The sequence below is a fragment of the Phytophthora ramorum genome (genome assembly GCF_020800215.1).
Source record: "Phytophthora ramorum isolate Pr-102 chromosome Unknown Phyram_PR-102_s0025, whole genome shotgun sequence".
Taxonomy (NCBI): Eukaryota; Oomycota; class Peronosporomycetes; order Peronosporales; family Peronosporaceae; genus Phytophthora; species Phytophthora ramorum.
This window is the reverse complement of record NW_027150671.1, coordinates 214,914-235,188: the sequence shown is the minus strand read 5'-3', so window position 1 is coordinate 235,188 and position 20,275 is coordinate 214,914. Positions and strand designations below refer to the sequence as shown.

At 54.2% G+C, this 20,275-nt stretch overlaps 1 protein-coding gene across 1 annotated transcript; it reads right to left on the bottom strand.

Moving 5' to 3' along the window:
• Positions 1–2,190: 2,190 nt before the first annotated feature.
• On the bottom strand, positions 2,191–2,853 carry KRP23_15167 (uncharacterized protein; the record flags this gene model as incomplete). Its single annotated transcript, XM_067886078.1, has 1 exon — positions 2,191–2,853. One exon carries the CDS (start codon positions 2,851–2,853, stop codon positions 2,191–2,193), a length of 663 nt encoding a protein of 220 aa, XP_067736832.1.
• Between the last annotated feature and the right edge of the window lie 17,422 nt (positions 2,854–20,275).

Below are 20,275 nucleotides of genomic sequence, written 5' to 3'. Positions count from 1 at the left end.
GCGTCGAACCGCATTTCAGGTCAGCTTCAGCCAGGGATTGATAGTAGTCTCCACGATAATGTTGTTAGTACTAATAGTAGTGTTTAACTATTAGTACTAAGCATATTATGCCGTGGCTTCGGCTTTAGTAGAACTAAACGCCTTAGTTGTATAGATTTCGAATAGTTAGTACTATAGCTCTACTAATTCCGTGAATGCCTGGACAGCCTTTGGGTCATTGATGACCGCACGCAATGGGTGGATCTCCGGCGAAAATCAACACTTCCCCCCTCCCTCCTCATCTCGCTCTAATTCTACAAATTCCGTCTCATCTCTCGCAACGATGAAGTGCGCCAAGACCGACTGCTACTTTGAAGACCTGGACGAGACGCCCCCTTGTAGTATTTGCGGGTGACAGGTGCATCACCTCTGCAGCAACGACCCCTGTAATAACTCAGATCTATCAAAACGGTACGGCTAGCCAGATAAGCCAGGTAGGCGTGCTTACTAACTCAATATGTATACAGCTTCTGTAGTCCCGCCTGCGTTAGCACCTTTTTCGGCAATGCCGATGCTTCACAAGAGCTGACTTCGAGTAGCATCTCCAGCAACTCTGCGCCTAGACAGGATACAGTGATCGACCTTGCTCACTCGGACATGAATGAAACCACCGCTCCTGACGTAACATCCCAGCGTTGGTCGGCCGCTACGCTCCCGACAACACGACAGATTCCATCTGGACTGAACACATTGACGTCTGCAGTTGGTTCGCTGAATCTGGAGAAAAAGCTTTCCAATCGATCGCGAAACTTGCACGAGTTTGACTGGGCCGGAATTCTTCTACTGCATTTCAAGAACGATTTTTGTCGACTGGGTCCTTCGTCATGAGCTCACTGAGAACGCGAAGCGCGCACAACGTCTGCTCGTGCTGAGGCACAATCGTGCCGAGATTGAGCGGATGGAGTCAAGCAAGCGAAGTCTGTGGTGAGCCGATTTTATAATTAAGTTTAGTACTTATAGTTTCAATATTTAGTCTTAGTTCGGAGTCATCGCTGCTGGTTTAGTAGTGATAAATTAATATCTAACGGAAGCGAGGCGGATATTTGGTCTTAGTACTAAGGGTCAAAACCACTACTATCAATCCCTGGCTACAGCACTTGGAAGGCCAGTCGAAGGTCGCAGCACGGATCGCTGAAGAGCGAGCCCACGTTTTTTTGAGTGGGGAGATAGCTTCACGCATCGACGTTGGGCTCCTGAGCATCCAAGATCAAACAATTACACGGATGGAGGCTCGTGTAGCTGAACTAATTGGAGATATTATAGACCAGCGCGACAGCGCTTCACGACTTCGCGAGCAGAAAGATCGCAATGCCAACCACGACCCCATCGAGGACAGCTTACGACAAACAGTTATTGTCGCGAAAAAAGTCGCAGAGACCGAGGCCCGCGAGCTCATGGCGATTCACGTTTCCGACGCCGCACCCCCTTCTGTGGGCTCACCACGCAACCTAAATGTTGATGCAGATATGGCGGAACGGCAACGCGAACCGGGTCTGGGTGAGATCAACCGGAGACCCAAAACAAATCGAGATTCGACAGTTTAAGGTGTCGGTGCGGGCTACGTACCTCCTCATCAACCACGCAGACTCGCGCGATCACCAGCACCCAAAGCTCCCGCGCAACAGACAGCGGCAATACGTCGGAAGACGCGAGCTCGCGCTGATATCCAGCAAATCCAGCAAGACACACAGTGTGCCATCCAAGAATGCGCTACCGAGCTGCTGCGACAGAAGCAGAAAAGGTTGAGCAGGACGCGTAGATGGGCATGATCATTGATTACCGTGACGTGTAAGTGAGTATGCACATTGGTGATCATATATTAATATATCACAACCTTTTTGACAGCCGAAAAGTCCGCCTGAACCGTGACCAAGCCGCTGCCACCTCTGAGAGTCCATTTCAGGGGCCTCCATACCGTCAGCAGCAGCACCAAGATTCACATTGCATTCGGCAAGTCGCACGACGTTGTCACCAAGACACCAACATCATCACATAGTCGAGCGCACGTTCAACAAATTGCAAGCTCAGTCAAAACAAACCATCTCTGTCGCCAAGTAACCAATACTGACTATCTCTTCCGGTACCGCCGTCTTCTTCATCGGAGAGTCCCAAGTCGAAACTGGTAGCGGAGAAAAACTCCGCGAGAGAATTTCAATTGTCGTCTTGCTCCTGCAGAATGTTGACCATCACGTTGGGTGAGACGCGCCCCGACGCAGCGACAGCTGAGAGCTTAGTACACTGCGCAATCTTCACGTAGCTTCTGTTGGAGTTGAGGAACGTCACCATGTTCACATTGTGTGGCGCCAACGAGTTGCGCTGAGGCATCACTACCATTCTACTTGCTGTCCCGAAGTCCCTCTCGATCTGGGCCGACGAAGATGGCAGTGAGAGGACCATGCGCGCCACCAGAGGCAGCAGGCGGAAGGTGTCCATGTCTTGCTGGCGTTTCCAAAAGGTGAGCACTGACTCAAAATCACTGAAGCTAGCCCCTCGAAGTGTGGTTGGCATCGTCAACCAACGCTCAAACTCGTCGTCGATCCGCTGCTCGTGTAAAGCCGTCAACGTCGTTAGTGGCTGTGGAAGTATCTCATCTGCTGTGTCTGCAAAAAGCGTCATGACGTCGTCGGAGAAGACGACGGCTGGTGGGGGAGCGATGACTTCGGGCGTGTTCGGTGTTGAGTCCACGGCGACCATGATCTTTCGCACACCATCCAGGACAATGCGGCGAACCTTGGTGTAATGGCGCTCTATCACCTGCTGAGATTGCTCCAGCCTGCAGGTTGCACAAGATGACAATCCGCTTGAGCGCACCATCTGGGTTCTTGAAGTTAGGATGTAGGAGGAGTTGCATCTCGAACGTGTAGGAGTATTTGTCCATGACATTACGGTCTGTTTATCACCTGAAAAGACCCGGTGAAACATTTTGTGCAGCAACGTACGTGTCGTAGATACCAGTCCTCTGGACGGAAAATCGCTGTTCATCCTTGGTCAAGCGGCAGTCCTTTCACGGCTGTGTGGTGTGAAGAAGTGAGATCCGTTGTTTGCATAGTTCCAGCAACACATTGCACTGGATACAATTTTCACCATGCCCAGCCTGATTCAGAATCGAAATAGGCTCGAGCAGGGAAACAACCTGCACCATCTCCATTTTGTCTCGTACCAGGGGGAACGCCGCGGGCGGAACCACGTTTTCGGGTGAGATTTTGCAATACGCTCGTCGTACCATTCGACGAGCGGGTCCCACAGCAGGAGAATTCGTCGAACGACACGAGTGAGGCCTAGGAATCGTCCGGAAATTGAGCAGTTTCTGCGGATGTTCACCTTCCAAGTCCATGAAAGCCATCAGCTCATGAAATAAAACACTATGACTTCCACGTGGTGAGTATGGTAGATGGTTTTGATGATTGTGCGAAGCAAGTCTGTCACGGCTAGATTTCTGACGCACTGTTGCTGCAATGGGTCTGCTTAGACCCACTACTTAAGCTTACACGTGTGCGCACGTGTATGAGGAAGCGTAGGAGTATTCAACTTAAGTTAAATATACTTGTATCCGCAAGTATACTTAAACTAAGACAAAGGAACCGAACGATAGCTTTGGTGCTAAATGAGAACTGTATTGATTGTAAGTGGGGTTTCCTCCTAAAACTGATATTTCTAATGAGAGGTTCTGCCATTGGATGGCTGGCAGAACCCCTATCTATTGAATGACTCTCATTGGTAGAAAGGTGTTACTTTCTACCAGTCATATGCCTTTTGCTATGAATGTGGACCACCCTGTGGAGTGGTCACCTGAATGTATCCCTTAGTGCATGTTGCACTAAGGTAGGAGGTGAACCGAATGTGTAGCCCCGCTACACCATCCCCCCGTTAGGATTTGACGTGCCGGTCTCGACACGTCAATCCGTATTTTCTTCGGGAGAACACGTGCTCATTCCCAATGAGCACGCCAACGACGTCTTCGTCTAAGACGCCGGCCGCTTCGGCAACAGCAAGTGCTGTCGCTGGAGCCTTAACGAATCCGCGGGATGGAGATGACTCCACTCCATCCGCTGCTGTTGCGGCCTCGCGCACTGGCTCAGTGCGCGAGCCATGGATGCCGTCTCAACTTGAGATCAGCAGCCGATTCGGTGCGACCGCGCCACCGAATCTGTACGCGCTGTATTCGTGCAACGCCATCGTTGACGATGACGTCGCGAAGCGATTGCACTTTGATCTGATGACGGATCAAAGGCGCGACTACTACATCGGGCTCTTCCATGAGTTCCGATGGTTTGCGAGCAAGAAGACTTCTCGCAGAAGCAAAGTGCCCGAGTGGCAGGCACTTTGTCAAAGTTGGAGTGCCTTTGTTGAAAACTTCAACAAGAACCCCGCTGGCTATCGCGATCGGATTAGCCAGGCGCGGGAGCGCTACGAGAAGTTCTCGAAGCGTGGTAAACCTGAACGACTGCACCATGGTGCAGTCGGTATCGGACTTCCTTGCGCAGTGCCTTACGACACTGCTTGTGAGTACTGCTACCCCGGAGCAGTACGCATCGCCGAGCGGGACATCAACGGCTACACTTCTATGTGTGTACCTGACGACCTCAAGACCCTGCGCGCTAGTTTTCAGGCGCAGGCGTCTTCTAGTGCTGCGGATAATCGCAGCACTTATTCGAGTGCTGTAGGCGACTACAGCGCTCGCCCAAGTTTTACGCCCTTCGGCGGATGTGGCGGTGGCGGCCTTCGTACGCCGTCACCATTTCCGGAATGTCCTCCATCAGGACATTCCGTGATTCCCACGTATCGTGTTGGGGAGGAAATCCTCTCCAACGAATTCGAAAATGAACCGGACCTCGGGTCTGGTTCCGGTGACCAACAATTCGCTGGACGACCCAGCGAGTTGCCCCGCGTGCGTCTCGCAACGGGGGTGATGGTGGGGGGGGGGGGAGACGCCCCGGGTTTGGTCAACCAAACCTTGAGTCTCGCTTGGAGGCTGTTGAGCGTCTCCAAGCGTCGCAGTTCGCTGCTCTGCGTCAGGAGCTGAGCTTGTTGAAGGCTCAGCTCGCGGAGGTTGCGCAGACGACCTCGAACGTAAAGGTCGAGGTCGGGACGAGGCTCTCTGGCGCCTTGAAGCGCGTCGCCGCGCTCGAGAGCGCTTTGGCGAGTCACCAGACGTAGGTGACTCGTGCTGCACGTACGGCTTCAGTCGCCCAACGTAAAACGTTGGGTGCAAGCGCATGCTGGACGGTATGTCCAGTGTGTACGCGTTGCCATACTTCACCAACACGGTGAATGGCCCAATGAAGCGCGGAGCAAGCAAGCTTGCTCCGAAATCGGAAACTGCATGTTTAGCTAGGTTCTGCGTAGCAAACAGAACTAATGAACCAACTTTCAATTCATTTGTGTTTCCTCTGCCGGTGTTATCGGCATTCAGCTTCTGTCGATCGACAGAAGCTGCTATTGCATCTTGGACAAACCGAATTACGGCTTGTCGACGCTGGACAAACCGAATTACGGCTTGTCGACGCTGGACAAAGTCCATTGCATCCGAGCTGAACCCCTGGTTCAGTTCGTGCTCCTTGTTCGCAGCAGGCCCGGCCTGCGCGTGATGTCCGCTGTGGTTTAAAGTGTCTACGCCCGTCGTAGACACTGTCTTGTCGTCGCCATGACTGCGCGCAGTACGTGCTCGAGTCGTCACAGCTGATACATTGCTTGTATCAGCGTGCTTATCCGGTTGTTTTGAATTAACCGCATATCCTCCCCCACTTAAGGAAGGAGCTACCGCACCGAGTACGCTCGGTACGCGTGGGTGCCTCATGGCATTCACGTAGAACGGTGTGTGTCCTGTCGAGACATGCACCGAGTTGTTGATGGCGAACTCTGCCATCGGCAAGCAGTCGCTCCATTGATGGAACGAGTGCGCGTAGCTCTTCATGGTGTCAACCAACACGCGGTTGACACGCTCTGTTTGTCCGTCGGTCTGCGGGTGATCCGCAGTCGACATGGACAACTGCGTCCCAAGAAGTGTAAACACTTCTTGCCAGAATCGCGCTGTAAAGCGCGGATCCCGATCCGACACGATGTCGAGTGGCATACCATGGTGTCTAAACACCAGGTCAACAAACAGACATGCCGTCTGTTTGGCTGTCACCTCGGCTGGTACTGCAGCAAGATGCACCATCTTGCTGAAGCGGTCAACAAAGACCACAATACCAGTCCTCCGCTTGTTGTCTTGCGGAAGACCAAAAACAAAGTCCATTGAAATGGACTGCCAGCACTCCGACGGAGTCGGTAGTGATTGAAGTGGAGCCTGCGAGTTGGGCGCAGGCTTCACACGCTGGCATACCTCGCAAGCACGAACGTACTTGCGTACCCATTTGTACTGGTGACTCCAATAGAAGTCACGCGTGAGAAGCAAGTATGTCTTCTCACGGCCAGGATGCCCCGATGTCGGGGCATCGTGGTACTCGTACGTGATCTTGAGCTTCAGCTCATGATCATCCGGCACGACAATGCGATCTGCGTTGTCGTCGACTGCGCTGTAAAGCAGCAGACCATTGTGTACACGATAACGGTGTACACGGGCACGAAGGTGTTTGGCCAGCTTCTGGCGAGCCTTGTCAGAAGATGTGGAGAAGTACTCCAACAACTGCTTCGCATCCGCATCATGCGTATATGCGGCCTTCACGTCATCCAACAAAGACGACGAGGGTGTAGTCGTCCTGACGACGCCAACTGCGTTGGCGTCGGCCTCTTGCGCCGCATAATCTGGTCGACGCGAAAGCGCGTCGGCCACGACATTCAACCTTCCAGGTTTGTACTCAACCTGGAAGTTGTATTCAGCAAAGAATGACAGCCACCGTGCCATTCTTTGTGATATGTGCGGCGACTTGATCGCCGTACGCAACGATGCGTGGTCGGTGTAGACCACGAATGGTCTACTCCCAAGTAGATACACTCGAAACTTTGCGAGTGCATACTTCATGGCAAGGAGTTCCTTGTCATGTACCGGGTAATTGCGCTCAGCTGGCTTCAGCTGACGCGATTGGTAGTAAACCACACGATCACGACCTTCGTGATTGAGTTGCATCAGTGCGCATCCGATCGCGAAATCGGATGCATCGCACACAACGTGAAATGGGCGATCTTGGTCGGCCACCGCCAAGATCGGCGCCTCAGTCAAGCCCTGCTTGACTGCTTCAAAGGCCTGCTGACAATCAGCAGTCCATTCCCATGCAGCCTCTTTCTTTAAGAGCTGCGACAGCGGGCGAATCTTGCCCGCGTAGTTGCTCACGTACTTGCACAAGTACGTGGCGAGTCCAAGGAACTGCTGCAGTTCCTTTACGTTTGAAGGCGTAGGCCATTCATTTATCACTCTGACCTTTCCTGGGTCAGGGCGTACGCCGTTCTTCCCCACGAGACACCCAAGTACGGGTATCTCGGTCGCCCCGAAGATACACTTCTTCAGGTTCGCGTAGAGCTTGTGCTTTCGCATGAGCTCAAGTAACTTGCGGAGATGCTCTGTATGCATCTCCACATCCGATTTCCCATTCACAGCCCGGCTGTGAATGAACACGTCGTCGAAATAGCTCGGTGCGAAGTCGCGGGGGCGTTCTTCAGCCCCTGCGACATCACGAGTCACTCCCAGAGCATGCCGCTCGGAGTGCTTACCGCTGTGAGAGGGATATCACTCTCACGCATGAGGATCTGATAGAACCCGTCTCTCAGATCCAGAGTACTGAAGATAGTACTCGAGGTCATCGAATCGATGATCACATCTTTTCGAGGTATCGGCGTCTGCGCCGGTACCGTCGCATCGTTCAGCTTGTTGTACGCATGAACGATGCGCCACCCGCCCTGTGGTTTCTTCACACAGAACGCGGGCGCGCTGTGCGGGGACTTCGATTCCCGCACTTGTCCTGCCTTGCGACGACTTTCAAAGAAGTCGTCGATTGCCTTGACTTGCTCACGCGGCAGTGGCCACTGTCGCGTAACGTAATACTTCGTTCCCGGCACGAGATCAATCTCGTGCTGAACACCCTTGTCCTGCGGTAACTCCGCAGGAATGTCGTCCGGGAGTACATCCTTGTACTCACGCAAGACCTTGTAAAAGGGGCTCGCCTTGAGCGAGTCCCAGCCTTGCTCGTCGAAGCGTTCCTACTTCGACTTCGCGCTGAGGGCGTCCGCGACCTCAGAGATGAGCTGATTCAGCTCTAGCTTGTGACTGGGAGCGACATCAACTCCGACGCTAACGTCGGAGGATTATCCAGCCTCATCTTCTTGTATTGGAGACCAATACTCGTACGCGCCAAGACACTCAATGTCTCGACGGTTGTCTCCAACTCCTGTGTCTGCCCGGCAGACACTGCTTGTAGCGTCTCGGTCCCTGATTGGGACCTGCGCAGCGTTTCTCGCTTGCGCCGTTCACTTCTCGTGCGGAGCCCGGCTCCGCGAGTTTCTTCTTGTCCAGGCCCGGCCGTGGACAGTTGTTCCTTGTATTCGCCGGCGGGTTTTACCCGCGGGCGCACGCGTTCAAGCCCGGCTTGATCGCGCACCGCTTCGTCGTGCAGCCCGGCTGCACGCGAGCTCGCAAGCATTTCCGGTGCGGGACGTTTGCAACCGTCCGCACTGCTTGCACCGTCGGCTCCCAGAGCCGACGCGCCTTCGTGTCGATATTACCTGTCGACACGACCGCGTCGCCCCGGACGCTTCGAGACCCTCTCGAATCGGATTGAACCAGGCCCTGCTGATTCGGTTCACATCTTCTCCCAACGACTCTCGCAGTCGTTGGCGTTCGCTTGGGGTGATCGGAGACAGCCGCATTCCGCGCTGTCTCTGGTGGAGGGCCGCATGCACCACGCGGTGCATGTGCTGCGCCGACAGGGCCATCGCTCTCTGTCGCGCTGCTGCTGCTCCCGAAGCGCACGATCGTGCGCTTCGTCCAGTCGATCACCGGATCATGCCGTGCAAGCCACGGCATGCCCAACACCATATCGAACTTATCGTCCTGGAACTGGACGATAAGCTCGTCGACGAACTCCTTCTCTTGATAAGAGAAGCGTACGTGTACGATACGCTTCTCGGTTCTAACAACGACACCCGTTGCTAGCCTCACTTCCAATAGACTTCGAGGTGTTTCCACCTCCTCGAAGTCAAGCCTTGGAAGGCTCTGCTGTAATGGGTCTGCTTAGACCCACTACTTAAGCTTACACGTGTGCGCACGTGTAGGAGGAAGCGTAGGAGTAGTTTACTTAAGTTCAGTATACTTGTATCCACAAGTATACTTAAACCTAGATAAATGAACCAAACGGAAGCTTTGGTGGTAAATGAGAACTGTATTGATTGTAAATGGGGTTTCCTCCTAAAACTGATATTTCTAATGAGAGGTTCTGCCATTGGATGGCTGGCAGAACCCCTATCTATTGAATGACTCTCATTGGTAGAAAGGTGTTACTTTCTACCAGTCATATGCCTTTTGCTATGAATGTGGACCACCCTGTGGTGGTCACCTGAATGTATGCCTTAGTGCATGTTGCACTAAGGTAGGAGGTGAACCGAATGTGTAGCCCCGCTACACCATCCCCCCGTTAGGATTTGACGTGCCGGTCTCGACACGTCAATCCGTATTTTTTTCGGGAGAACACGTGCTCATTCCCAATGAGCACGCCAACGACGTCTTCGTCCAAGACGCCGGCCGCTTCGGCAACAGCAAGTGCTGTCGTCGCCTCCAAGGCGACGACGGCCGCTGCCTCAGCCACGACCGCTACTGGCATCGCCTCGACGGCGATGCCGACAAGCGCGGCAACAGAGAGTCGCCTCTCTGTTGCTGGATACCACTCGAGATGGCATGAGAAACATGCCATCCGAAACAAGACAGGCAAGATCATTGCTGTCGAAACCGGAGTGGGCATCTACTCTCCGGGTGGAGAGGGAGTTCCCCTCGACTACGGAAGCGAAGTCGAGGAGGGGGAACTCGAAGGAGACAAGGACATCTTGTCTCCGGGCCACACTGACCCCAATGTGGGTCTGCGTCGTCCACGCGAGGACGACCCGAACGCTTCGAGCTCGAAGCGTTCGCGCAGCGGCAGTGGAACACCGCTCGCTGCCGCTGGAGCCTTGTCGACTCCGCGGGATGGAGATGACTCCACTCCATCCGCTGCTGTTGCGGCCTCGCACACTGAACCAGTGCGCGAGCCGTGGATGCCGTCTCAGTCTGAGATCGGCAGCCGATTCGGTGCGACCGCGCCACCGAATCTGTACGCGCTGTATTCGTGCAACGCCATCGTTGACGATGACGTCGCGAAGCGAGTACACTTTGATCCGTTAACGAATCAAAGGCGCGACTACTACATCGGGCTCTTCCATGAGCTCCGATGGTTTGCGAGCAAGAAGACTTCTCGCAGAAGCAAAGTGCCCGAGTGGCAGGCACTTTGTCAAAGTTGGAGTGCCTTTGTTGAAAACTTCAACAAGAACCCCGCTGGCTATCGCGACCGGATTAGCCAGGCGCGGGAGCGCTACGAGAAGTTCTCGAAGCGTGGTAAACTTGAACGACTGCACCATGGTGCAGTCGGTATTGGACTTCCTTGCGCAGTGCCTTATGACACTGCTTGTGAGTACTGCTACCCTGGAGCAGTACGCATCACCGAGCGGGACGTCAACGGGTACACGTCCATGTGTGTACCTGACGACCTCAAGACCCTGCGCGCCAGTTTTCAGGCGCAGGCGTCTTCTAGTGCTGCGGATAATCGCAGCACTTATCCGAGTGCTGTAGGCGACTACAGCGCTCGCCCAAGTTTTACGCCCTTCGGCGGAGGTGGCGGTGGCGGCCTTCGTACGCCGTCACCATTTCCGGAATGTCCTCCATCAGGACATTCCGTGATTCCCACGTATCGTGTTGGGGAGGAAATCCTCTCCAACGAATACGAAAATGAACCGGACCTCGGGTCTGGTTCCGATGACCAACAATTCGCTGGACGACCCAGCGAGTTGCCCCGCGTGCGTCTCGCAACGGGGGTGGGGGGGGCGGGAAGACGCCCCGGGTTTGGTCAACCAAACCTTGAGTCTCGCTTGGAGGCTGTTGAGCGTCTCCAAGCGTCGCAGTTCGCTGCTCTGCGTCAGGAGCTGAGCTTGTTAAAGGCTCAGCTCGCGGAGGTTGCGCAGACGACCTCGAACGTAAAGGTCGAGGTCGGGACGAGACTCTCTGGCGTCTCGAAGCGCGTCGCCGCGCTCGAGAGCGCTTTGGCGAGTCACCAGATGTAGGTGACTCGTGCTGCACGTACGGCTTCAGTCGCCCAACGTAAAACGTTGGGTGCAAGCGCATGCTGGACGGTATGTCCAGTGTGTACGCGTTGCCATGCTTCGCCAACACGGTGAATGGCCCAATGAAGCGCGGAGCAAGCTTGCTTGCTCCGAAATCGGAAACTGCATGTTTAGCTAGGTTCTGCGTAGCTAACAGAACTAATGAACCAATTTTAAATTCATTTGTGTTTCCCCTGCCGGTGTTATCGGCATTCAGCTTCTGTCGATCGACAGAAGCTGCTATTGCATCTTGGACAAACCGAATTACGGCTTGTCGACGCTGGACAAAGTCCATTGCATCCGAGCTGAACCCCTGGTTCAGTTCGTGCTCCTTGTTCGCAGCAGGCCCGGCCTGTGCGTGATGTTCGTTGTCGTTTAAAGTGTCTACGCCCGTCGTAGACACTGTCTTGTCGACGCCATGACTGCGCGCAGTACGTGCGCGAGTCGTCACAGCTGATACATTGCTTGTATCAGCGTGCTTATCCGGTTGTTTTGAATTAACCGGATATCCTCCCCCACTTAAGGAAGGAGCTACCGCACCGAGTGCGCTCGGTACGCGTGGGTGCCTCACGGCGTTCTCGTAGAACGGCATGTGTCCTGTCGAGACATGCACCGAGTTGTTGATGGCGAACTCCGCCATCGGCAAGCAGTCGCTCCATTGACGGAACGAGTGCGCGTAGCTCTTCATGGTGTCAACCAGCACGCGGTTGACACGCTCTGTTTGTCCGTCGGTCTGCGGGTGATTCGCAGTCGACATGGACAGCTGCGTCCCAAGAAGTGTAAACACTTCTTGCCAGAATCGCGCTGTAAAGCGTGGATCCCGATCCGACACGATGTCGAGTGGCATACCATGGTGTCTAAACACCAGGTCAACAAACAGACATGCCGTCTGTTTGGCTGTCACCTCGGCTGGTACTGCAGCAAGATGCACCATCTTGCTGAAGCGGTCAACAAAGACCACAATACCAGTCCTCCGCTTGTTGTCTTGCGGAAGACCAAAAACAAAGTCCATTGAAATGGACTGCCAGCACTCCGACGGAGTCGGTAGTGATTGAAGCGGAGCCTGCGAGTTGGGCGCAGGCTTCACGCGCTGGCATACCTCGCAAGCACGAACGTACTTGCGTACCCATTTGTACTGGTGACTCCAATAGAAGTCACGCGTGAGAAGCAAGTATGTCTTCTCACGGCCAGGATGTCCCGATGTCGGGGCATCGTGGTACTCGTACGTGATCTTGAGCTTCAGCTCATGATCATCCGGCACGACAATGCGATCTGCGTTGTCGTCGACTGCGCTGTAAAGCAGCAGACCATTGTGTACACGATAACGGTGTACACGGGCACGAAGGTGTTTGGCCAGCTTCTGACGAGACTTGTCAGAAGGTGTGGAGAAGTACTCCAACAATTGCTTCGCATCCGCATCATGTGCGTATGCGGCCTTCACTTCGTCCAGCAAGGACGACGAGGGTGTAGTCGTCCTGACGACGCCAACTGCGTTGGCGTCGGCCTCTTGCACCGCATAATCTGGTCGACGCGAAAGCGCGTCGGCCACGACATTCAACCTTCCAGGTTTGTACTCAACCTGGAAGTTGTATTCAGCAAAGAATGACAGCCACCGTGCCATTCTTTGTGATATGTGCGGCGACTTGATCGCCGTACGCAACGATGCGTGGTCGGTGTAGACCACGAATGGTCTACTCCCAAGTAGATACACTCGAAACTTTGCGAGTGCATACTTCATGGCAAGGAGTTCCTTGTCATGTACCGGGTAATTGCGCTCAGCTGGCTTCAGCTGACGCGATTGGTAGTAAACCACACGATCACGACCTTCGTGATCGAGTTGCATCAGTGCGCATCCGATCGCGAAATCGGATGCATCGCACACAACGTGGAATGGGCGATCTTGGTCGGCCACCGCCAAGATCGGCGCCTCAGTCAAGCCCTGCTTGACTGCTTCGAAGGCCTGCTGACAATCAGCAGTCCATTCCCATGCAGCCTCTTTCTTTAAGAGCTGCGACAGCGGGCGAATCTTGCCCGCGTAGTTGCTCACGTACTTGCACAAGTACGTGGCGAGTCCAAGGAACTGCCGCAGTTCCTTTACATTTGAAGGCGTAGGCCATTCATTGATCACTCTGACCTTTCCTGGGTCAGGGCGTACGCCGTTCTTCCCCACGAGACACCCAAGTACGGGTATCTCGGTCGCCCCGAAGATACACTTCTTCAGGTTCGCGTAGAGCTTGTGCTTTCGCATGAGCTCAAGCAACTTGCGGAGATGCTCTGTATGCATCTCCACGTCCGATTTCCCATTCACAGCCCGGCTGTGAATGAACACGTCGTCAAAATAGCTCGGTGCGAAGTCGCGCACCGAGCGCAACAAGTGCGTGACGCACCTGTTGAACGTCGCTGGGGCGTTCTTCAGCCCCTGCGGCATCACGAGCCACTCCCAGAGCATGCCGCTCGGAGTGCTTACCGCCGTGAGAGGAATATCACTCTCACGCATGAGGATCTGATAGAACCCGTCTCTCAGATCCAGAGTACTGAAGATAGTACTCGAGGTCATCGAATCGATGATCACATCTTTTCGAGGTATCGGCGTCTGCGCCGGTACCGTCGCATCGTTCAGCTTGTTGTACGCATGAACGATGCGCCACCCGCCCTGTGGTTTCTTCACACAGAACGTAGGTGCGCTGTGCGGGGACTTCGATTCCCGCACTTGTCCTGCATTGCGACGACTTTCAAAGAAGTCGTCGATTGCCTTGACTTGCTCACGCGGCAGTGGCCACTGTCGCGTGACGCAGTACTTCGTTCCCGGCACGAGATCAATCTCGTGCTGAACACCCTTATCCTGCGGTAGCTCCGCAGGAATGTCGTCCGGGAGTACATCCTTGTACTCACGCAAGACCTTGTAAAAGGGGCTCGCCTTGAGCGAGTCCCAGCCTTGCTCGTCGAAGCGTTCCTTCTTCGACTTCGCGCTGAGGGCGTCCGCGCCCTCAGAGATGAGCTGATTCAGCTCTTCTGCTTCACACGTCATCCTCTCGACGTCCGAGAGGATGCAGATCTGCTCGATGCGTCCATCGTGCAGTTCGCGAGCGAAACGCTTCCAGCTTGTGACTGGGAGCGACATCAACTCCGACGCTAACGTCGGAGGATTATCCAGCCTCATCTTCTTGTATTGGAGACCAATACTTGTACGCGTCAAGACACTCAATGTCTCGACGGTTGTCTCCAACTCCTGTGTCTGCCCGGCAGACACTGCTTGTAGCGTCTCGGTCCCTGACCGAGACTTGCGCAGCTTTTCTCGCTTGCGCCGTTCACTTCTCGTGCGGAGCCCGGCTCCGCGAGTTTCTTCTTGTCCAGGCCCGGCCGTGGACAGTTGTTCCTTGTATTCGCCGGCGGGTTTTACCCGCGGGCGCACGCGTTCAAGCCCGGCTTGATCGCGCACCGCTTCGTCGTGCAGCCCGGCTGCACGCGAGCTCGCAAGCATTTCCGGTGCGGGACGTTTGCAACCGTCCGCACTGCTTGCAGCGTCGGCTCCCAGAGCCGACGCGTCTTCTTTACCTCGACGCCTAACGGCGGAGTGTCTTTCGACCAATTGTGTGTCGACATTACCTGTCGACACTACCGCGTCGCCCCGGACGCTTCGAGACCCTCTCGAATCGGATTGAACCAGGCCCTGCTGATTCGTTTCACATCTTCTTCCAACGACTCTCGCAGTCGTTGGCGTTCGCTTCGGGTGACCGGAGACAGCCGCATTCCGCGCTGTCTCTGATAGAGGGCCGCATGCACCACGTGGTGCATGTGCTGCGCCGACAGGGCCATCGCTCTCTGTCGCGCTGCTGCTGCTCCCGAAGCGCACGATCGTGCGCTTCGTCCAGTCGATCACCGGATCATGCCGTGCAAGCCACGGCATGCCCAACACCATATCGAACTTATCGTCCTGGAACTGGACGATAAGCTCGTCGACGAACTCCTTCTCTTGATAAGAGAAGCGTACGCGTACGATACGCTTCTCGGTTCTAACAACGACACCCGTTGCTAGCCTCACTTCCAATAGACTTCGAGGTGTTTCCACCTCCTCGAAGTCAAGCCTTGGAAGGCTCTGCAGTCGAACAAAGTTGTTCGACGCTCCACAGTCCACTAGAGCACGAAGAGACTTCTCTCTCTTCGAGCTTACCTTCAGGATGACAAGGTTCGGCTTGTCATCTTGCTTCTTGCAGTGAGATTGACTCTCACTGGGGGCAGCGATCTTCATTGCAGCGTGTCCGATGTCGACACGCTCGATCGCATCACCAGCAGGGCGCCCCGCGCCTGCTGGTCCCTTTAGTTTTTTGATTGCCCGTGACGATACCCAGTATCGCCACGACGGCTCCTCGCCGCGTGCACAGGTGCTGTGCACTCGCGGGCGTAGTGACCGATGTTTCCGCAGCGGAAACAACGCACATTCGTTGATCCACGACGCTGCTGGGAACTAGCAGCGGTCGCACTCGAGAGGTCCATTGGTTCGGGACCTCCCGACGGCCTTGCCACCGGTCGTGGCATCAGCCGTGGGGCGTTCACATGCAGTTTAGCCTGCCGCAGGCTAAACTCTTCTTGCATTGCAAGCGCAATTGCAGCCTCGAGAGTATTTGGATACTCTCGGAAGAGATAGGTCTTCACAGGCCCATCTCTAAGGCCCTTCATGAACGTGACGACCTTTGTCGCCTCGTCAATCGGGTTGGTCACGATGTTCGAGACCAAGTACCGTGCTCTTTGGGCGTAAGCATGCACGTCATGCTTGCCCTGTTGCAGATCGAGGAACTCCGCCCTCGATCGGAACTCGTTCTGCGGGGGCTCAAACGCTAGTTTGAGCTCCTCCTTGAACTCTTCGTACGTGCTAAAGCACGTAGGATCTGTGAGTCGGCGTCCGTACGCCCAACTCCTCGCTCGTCCGCCAAGACATGACATGGCGAACGCAACCTTCGACAACGGGTCGACGATACGTCGAGCCGCAATGGCAGTGTCGACCTCGACAAGCCAACGGAGGAGAGGTTCGCCCTCTCTTCCAACGTAGCTGCTTACGTGGAGTTTTAATGACTCCACGCGCGGTGTGGCCGATGGCGACACCGAAGTTCGAGCAGCGGTTTCACGCTGTTCCTTCACGATGAAACCCAGAGCAACACCGTGTTGCTCCGTCGGTGATAGCGTTCGCAACATCGTTGCTACCGCCGCTTCCCCAATGACTGTTGACAGTCGTTGGAGGGCCTCCCACTCTGGTTCCGACAGGTGGGGGCAGTCTGCACGCGCAACATGCGTTGCAGACGTGTTTGGGCTACTCACGGACATGTTACTGTCCGAGGGCAGGTTCTCAGCCCCGCGTTCGTATTCCATACGAACGTGTTAGTCGGTCGTTGGACGGACTACAAAGTGCTACCAGGTGTAATGGGTCTGCTTAGACCCACTACTTAAGCTTACACGTGTGCGCACGTGTAGGAGGAAACGTAGGAGTAGTTTACTTAAGTTCAGTATACTTGTATCCACAAGTATACTTAAACCTAGATAAATGAACCAAACGGAAGCTTTGGTGGTAAATGAGAACTGTATTGATTGTAAATGGGGTTTCCTCCTAAAACTGATATTTCTAATGAGAGGTTCTGCCATTGGATGGCTGGCAGAACCCCTATCTATTGAATGACTCTCATTGGTAGAAAGGTGTTACTTTCTACCAGTCATATGCCTTTTGCTATGAATGTGGACCACCCTGTGGTGGTCACCTGAATGTATGCCTTAGTGCATGTTGCACTAAGGTAGGAGGTGAACCGAATGTGTAGCCCCGCTACATCTGCAGTCGAACAAAGTTGTTCGACGCTCCACAGTCCACTAGAGCACGAAGAGACTTCTCTCTCTTCGAGCTTACCTTCAGGATGACAAGGTTCGGCTTGTCATCTTGCTTCTTGCAGTGAGATTGACTCTCACTGGGGGCAGCGATCTTCATTGCAGCGTGTCCGATGTCGACACGCTCGACCGCATCACCAGCAGGGCGCCCCGCGCCTGCTGGTCCCTTTAGTTTTTTTATTGCCCGTGACGATACCCAGTATCGCCACGACGGCTCCTCGCCGCGTGCACAGGTGCTGTGCACTCGCGAGCGTAGTGACTGATGTTTCCGCAGCGGAAACAACGCACATTCGTTGATCCACGACGCTGCTGGGGACCAGCAGCGGTCGCACTCGAGAGGTCCATTGGTTCGGGACCTCCCGACGGCCTTACCACCGGTTGTGGCATCAGCCGTGGGGCGTTCACATGCGGTTTAGCCTGCCGCAGGCTAAACTCTTCTTGCATTGCAAGCACAATTGCAGCCTCGAGAGTATTTGGATACTCTCGGAAGAGATAGGTCTTCACAGGCCCATCTCTAAGGCCTTTCATGAACGTGACGACCTTTGTCGCCTCGTCAATCGGGTTGGTCACGATCAGGGTTTGGTAGTAGACCGCAGAGTAGTAGCGATAGTAGTGATATTATCACTACAGACAATCCTCTCCTTTGTGATAGCGTCGGGAACCACCACATTATCACTCGCTGGAGTTATTACAAGGCAGAAATGTGCCGTAAAATTGGTACATTTGAACTTAACAGCTCTACAGCGTCGACGTACAGCAGGCAGTACTGTGGAGCATCGAGAGCTGGAACGCCCTGCTTCCCAGCGTCTTCAGTAACTGCTGGAAGAAGACTGGCTTGCTTGACTACTACACGTGCGAGTACGCCGAGCCGGGCGTGGAGGATGACATCGTGAACGAGCTGGCAGAGATGCTGACGCGTCTCCACCCCTCGAATCCGATGTCGGTTGAAGAGCTGCTGAACCCACCGGACGAGAACATCCTCGCGGATGAACCAACGGACGAAGATTTCTGCCGGGTCGAGTCTTCAGAGCGCGAGAATGGGTGCGGTCAAGATGTCGGTGATGGCGGTATCGAGGACGAAGAAGAAGAAAGCACTTCTTCAACCTATCCAACGCCCGAAAACCTGTCCACAGAGGAGCTGAAGGAGCGTCTTCAATGGATAGCACAACTTTTCGTTACCGCCGGTGCGATGGGGGTCCGTTCAAGGGACGTTATCGGGCTTCGAACGATGCAGCGAGTATTTAGAGAGGAGCTTGCGTGTAGACAAGGCCACAAGCAGCAAAAGTCGATGCTCGACTTCTTCGGACGTCCTGCACCAAATGGACCTTAGCAATAGTTAAGCACCTTTGAATAGTGATAATGACGTGTTTTGTATCACAAACCAGTAACTAGAGGGTAGAGGTATATTTGACTCGTGCTTGTATGGTGACGGTCATCGGGAGCCCTCCCCATATCTCTCCGTGGAGGGTATCACTACTCAGGATATCACGACCGAGAGGATTGTCTGTACTAATAGTACTACTACTACTATAGCAGTCGTGTTTGGGCCACTAGTAGTGCTAGTTGACTAGTAGCGGAAAATAAGGCCACTAGTAGTGTTAATAGCACTACTAGTATTTTCAAACTTCAAGTTGCCCAAGATCTTGAAAGGACACGCGAATGAGTGGCTCTCCGCCCTCTCCCTCCTTCGCGTTTCTTTTGGGGTCGCTTATTTCTCGATTCTCCACCCTGTAACACACACAATGAGGTGCGCGAAGCTTGACTGCTGTTGGGAAGACTTGTCGGAGACATCTCCTTGCAGCGTGTGCGGGCGTATGGTGCACCACTTGTGCAGCAATGAACTCTGCACAAAAGCAGAGCTATCTAAAAGGTGGTAATGCTGTTCGTGACCCCATCTTGTCTCTGTTGTTTGTACTAATAAGCTCTACCTGCAGATTCTGCAGTAGTGCCTGTGTCGCCAAGTTCTTCAGCAGTGACAGCGACTCCCAGGAGCTGACACCAAGCAGCACCTCTGGCATATCACAGTCGAGTACAGCCACGGTGATAGATCTCGCACAACGCGAGGAAGAGCAGGAGCAGGAGCAAGAAGCCACTGACAGGATCCCGGATCACATCGCCCACGCCCCCCCAATGCATTCGACCGACCCGATTTGGGACTTGATTCACCAACTCGACGAGGCATTCACGTACAAGGGCAAGAAGTTCACACACATTTGTCTGCTGTGCACGGAGTCGAAGACCTGGAAAGACTCTCTTTGTCGAGCCAGCAACTCGACAAACGCGAAGACGCACCTGGTGGCCAGTCACAAAGATCACGAGATGGCTATCCAAGAGCAGCAACGTAGACTAAAACGGGCCGATCGTTACATGGTGCAGGTAAACACTAGAAAGAATGTGAAGCGCCTGGCCTAGAGTGTACGAAATTCACAGGAAGAACAGCCTATAAAGCGTAAAAAAAACCTGGTGGAAGGCTCCAGTAATCCAAGAGCAGATCTCAGGCCACATCGCGCGGTGGCTGATCCGTGATGGTGCGTGTTTCGGTTGCTTCATTCCTACAAAATCTCACTCAATATCTTTACTTTGCCAGGATTGCCGCACAACATCGTGACGACTCCAGTCTTTCGCGATTTCCTCGTCGGGGTAACTGGGGACCCGAACGCCACCGTACCAGCCGCCAAGACGTACAACGAGATACTTGACAATCACTACGACAAGTTCGCGAACGACACCTCTGAGTTGATTGTTGAGGAGTTCAAAGAGCTGGATGAAACTCCATTCATGACAGTGGAGCACGACTTGTGGACAAATAGCTGTAAGAATAGTATTGTTGGCGCTTCCTGCAGCTTTATCGACCATGAATGGCATCCTCGGCGACTCGCCCTTCTCGCGGAGGTAAAAAACGACGGACACAGTTCTGAAGAGGTAGCAGATTTGTTAGACGAGCAATTGAAGGCCCGCTATGGTTTGGATGTTCGCAAAATGGCCCGCTTCACAATTTCGGACACGGCGGCAGCAGCTCGAAAGGTTTCAAGGCAGTTCGACTCAACTTTGCAGACCGATTGCGCGATGCACGCACTTAACCTCTGCATCA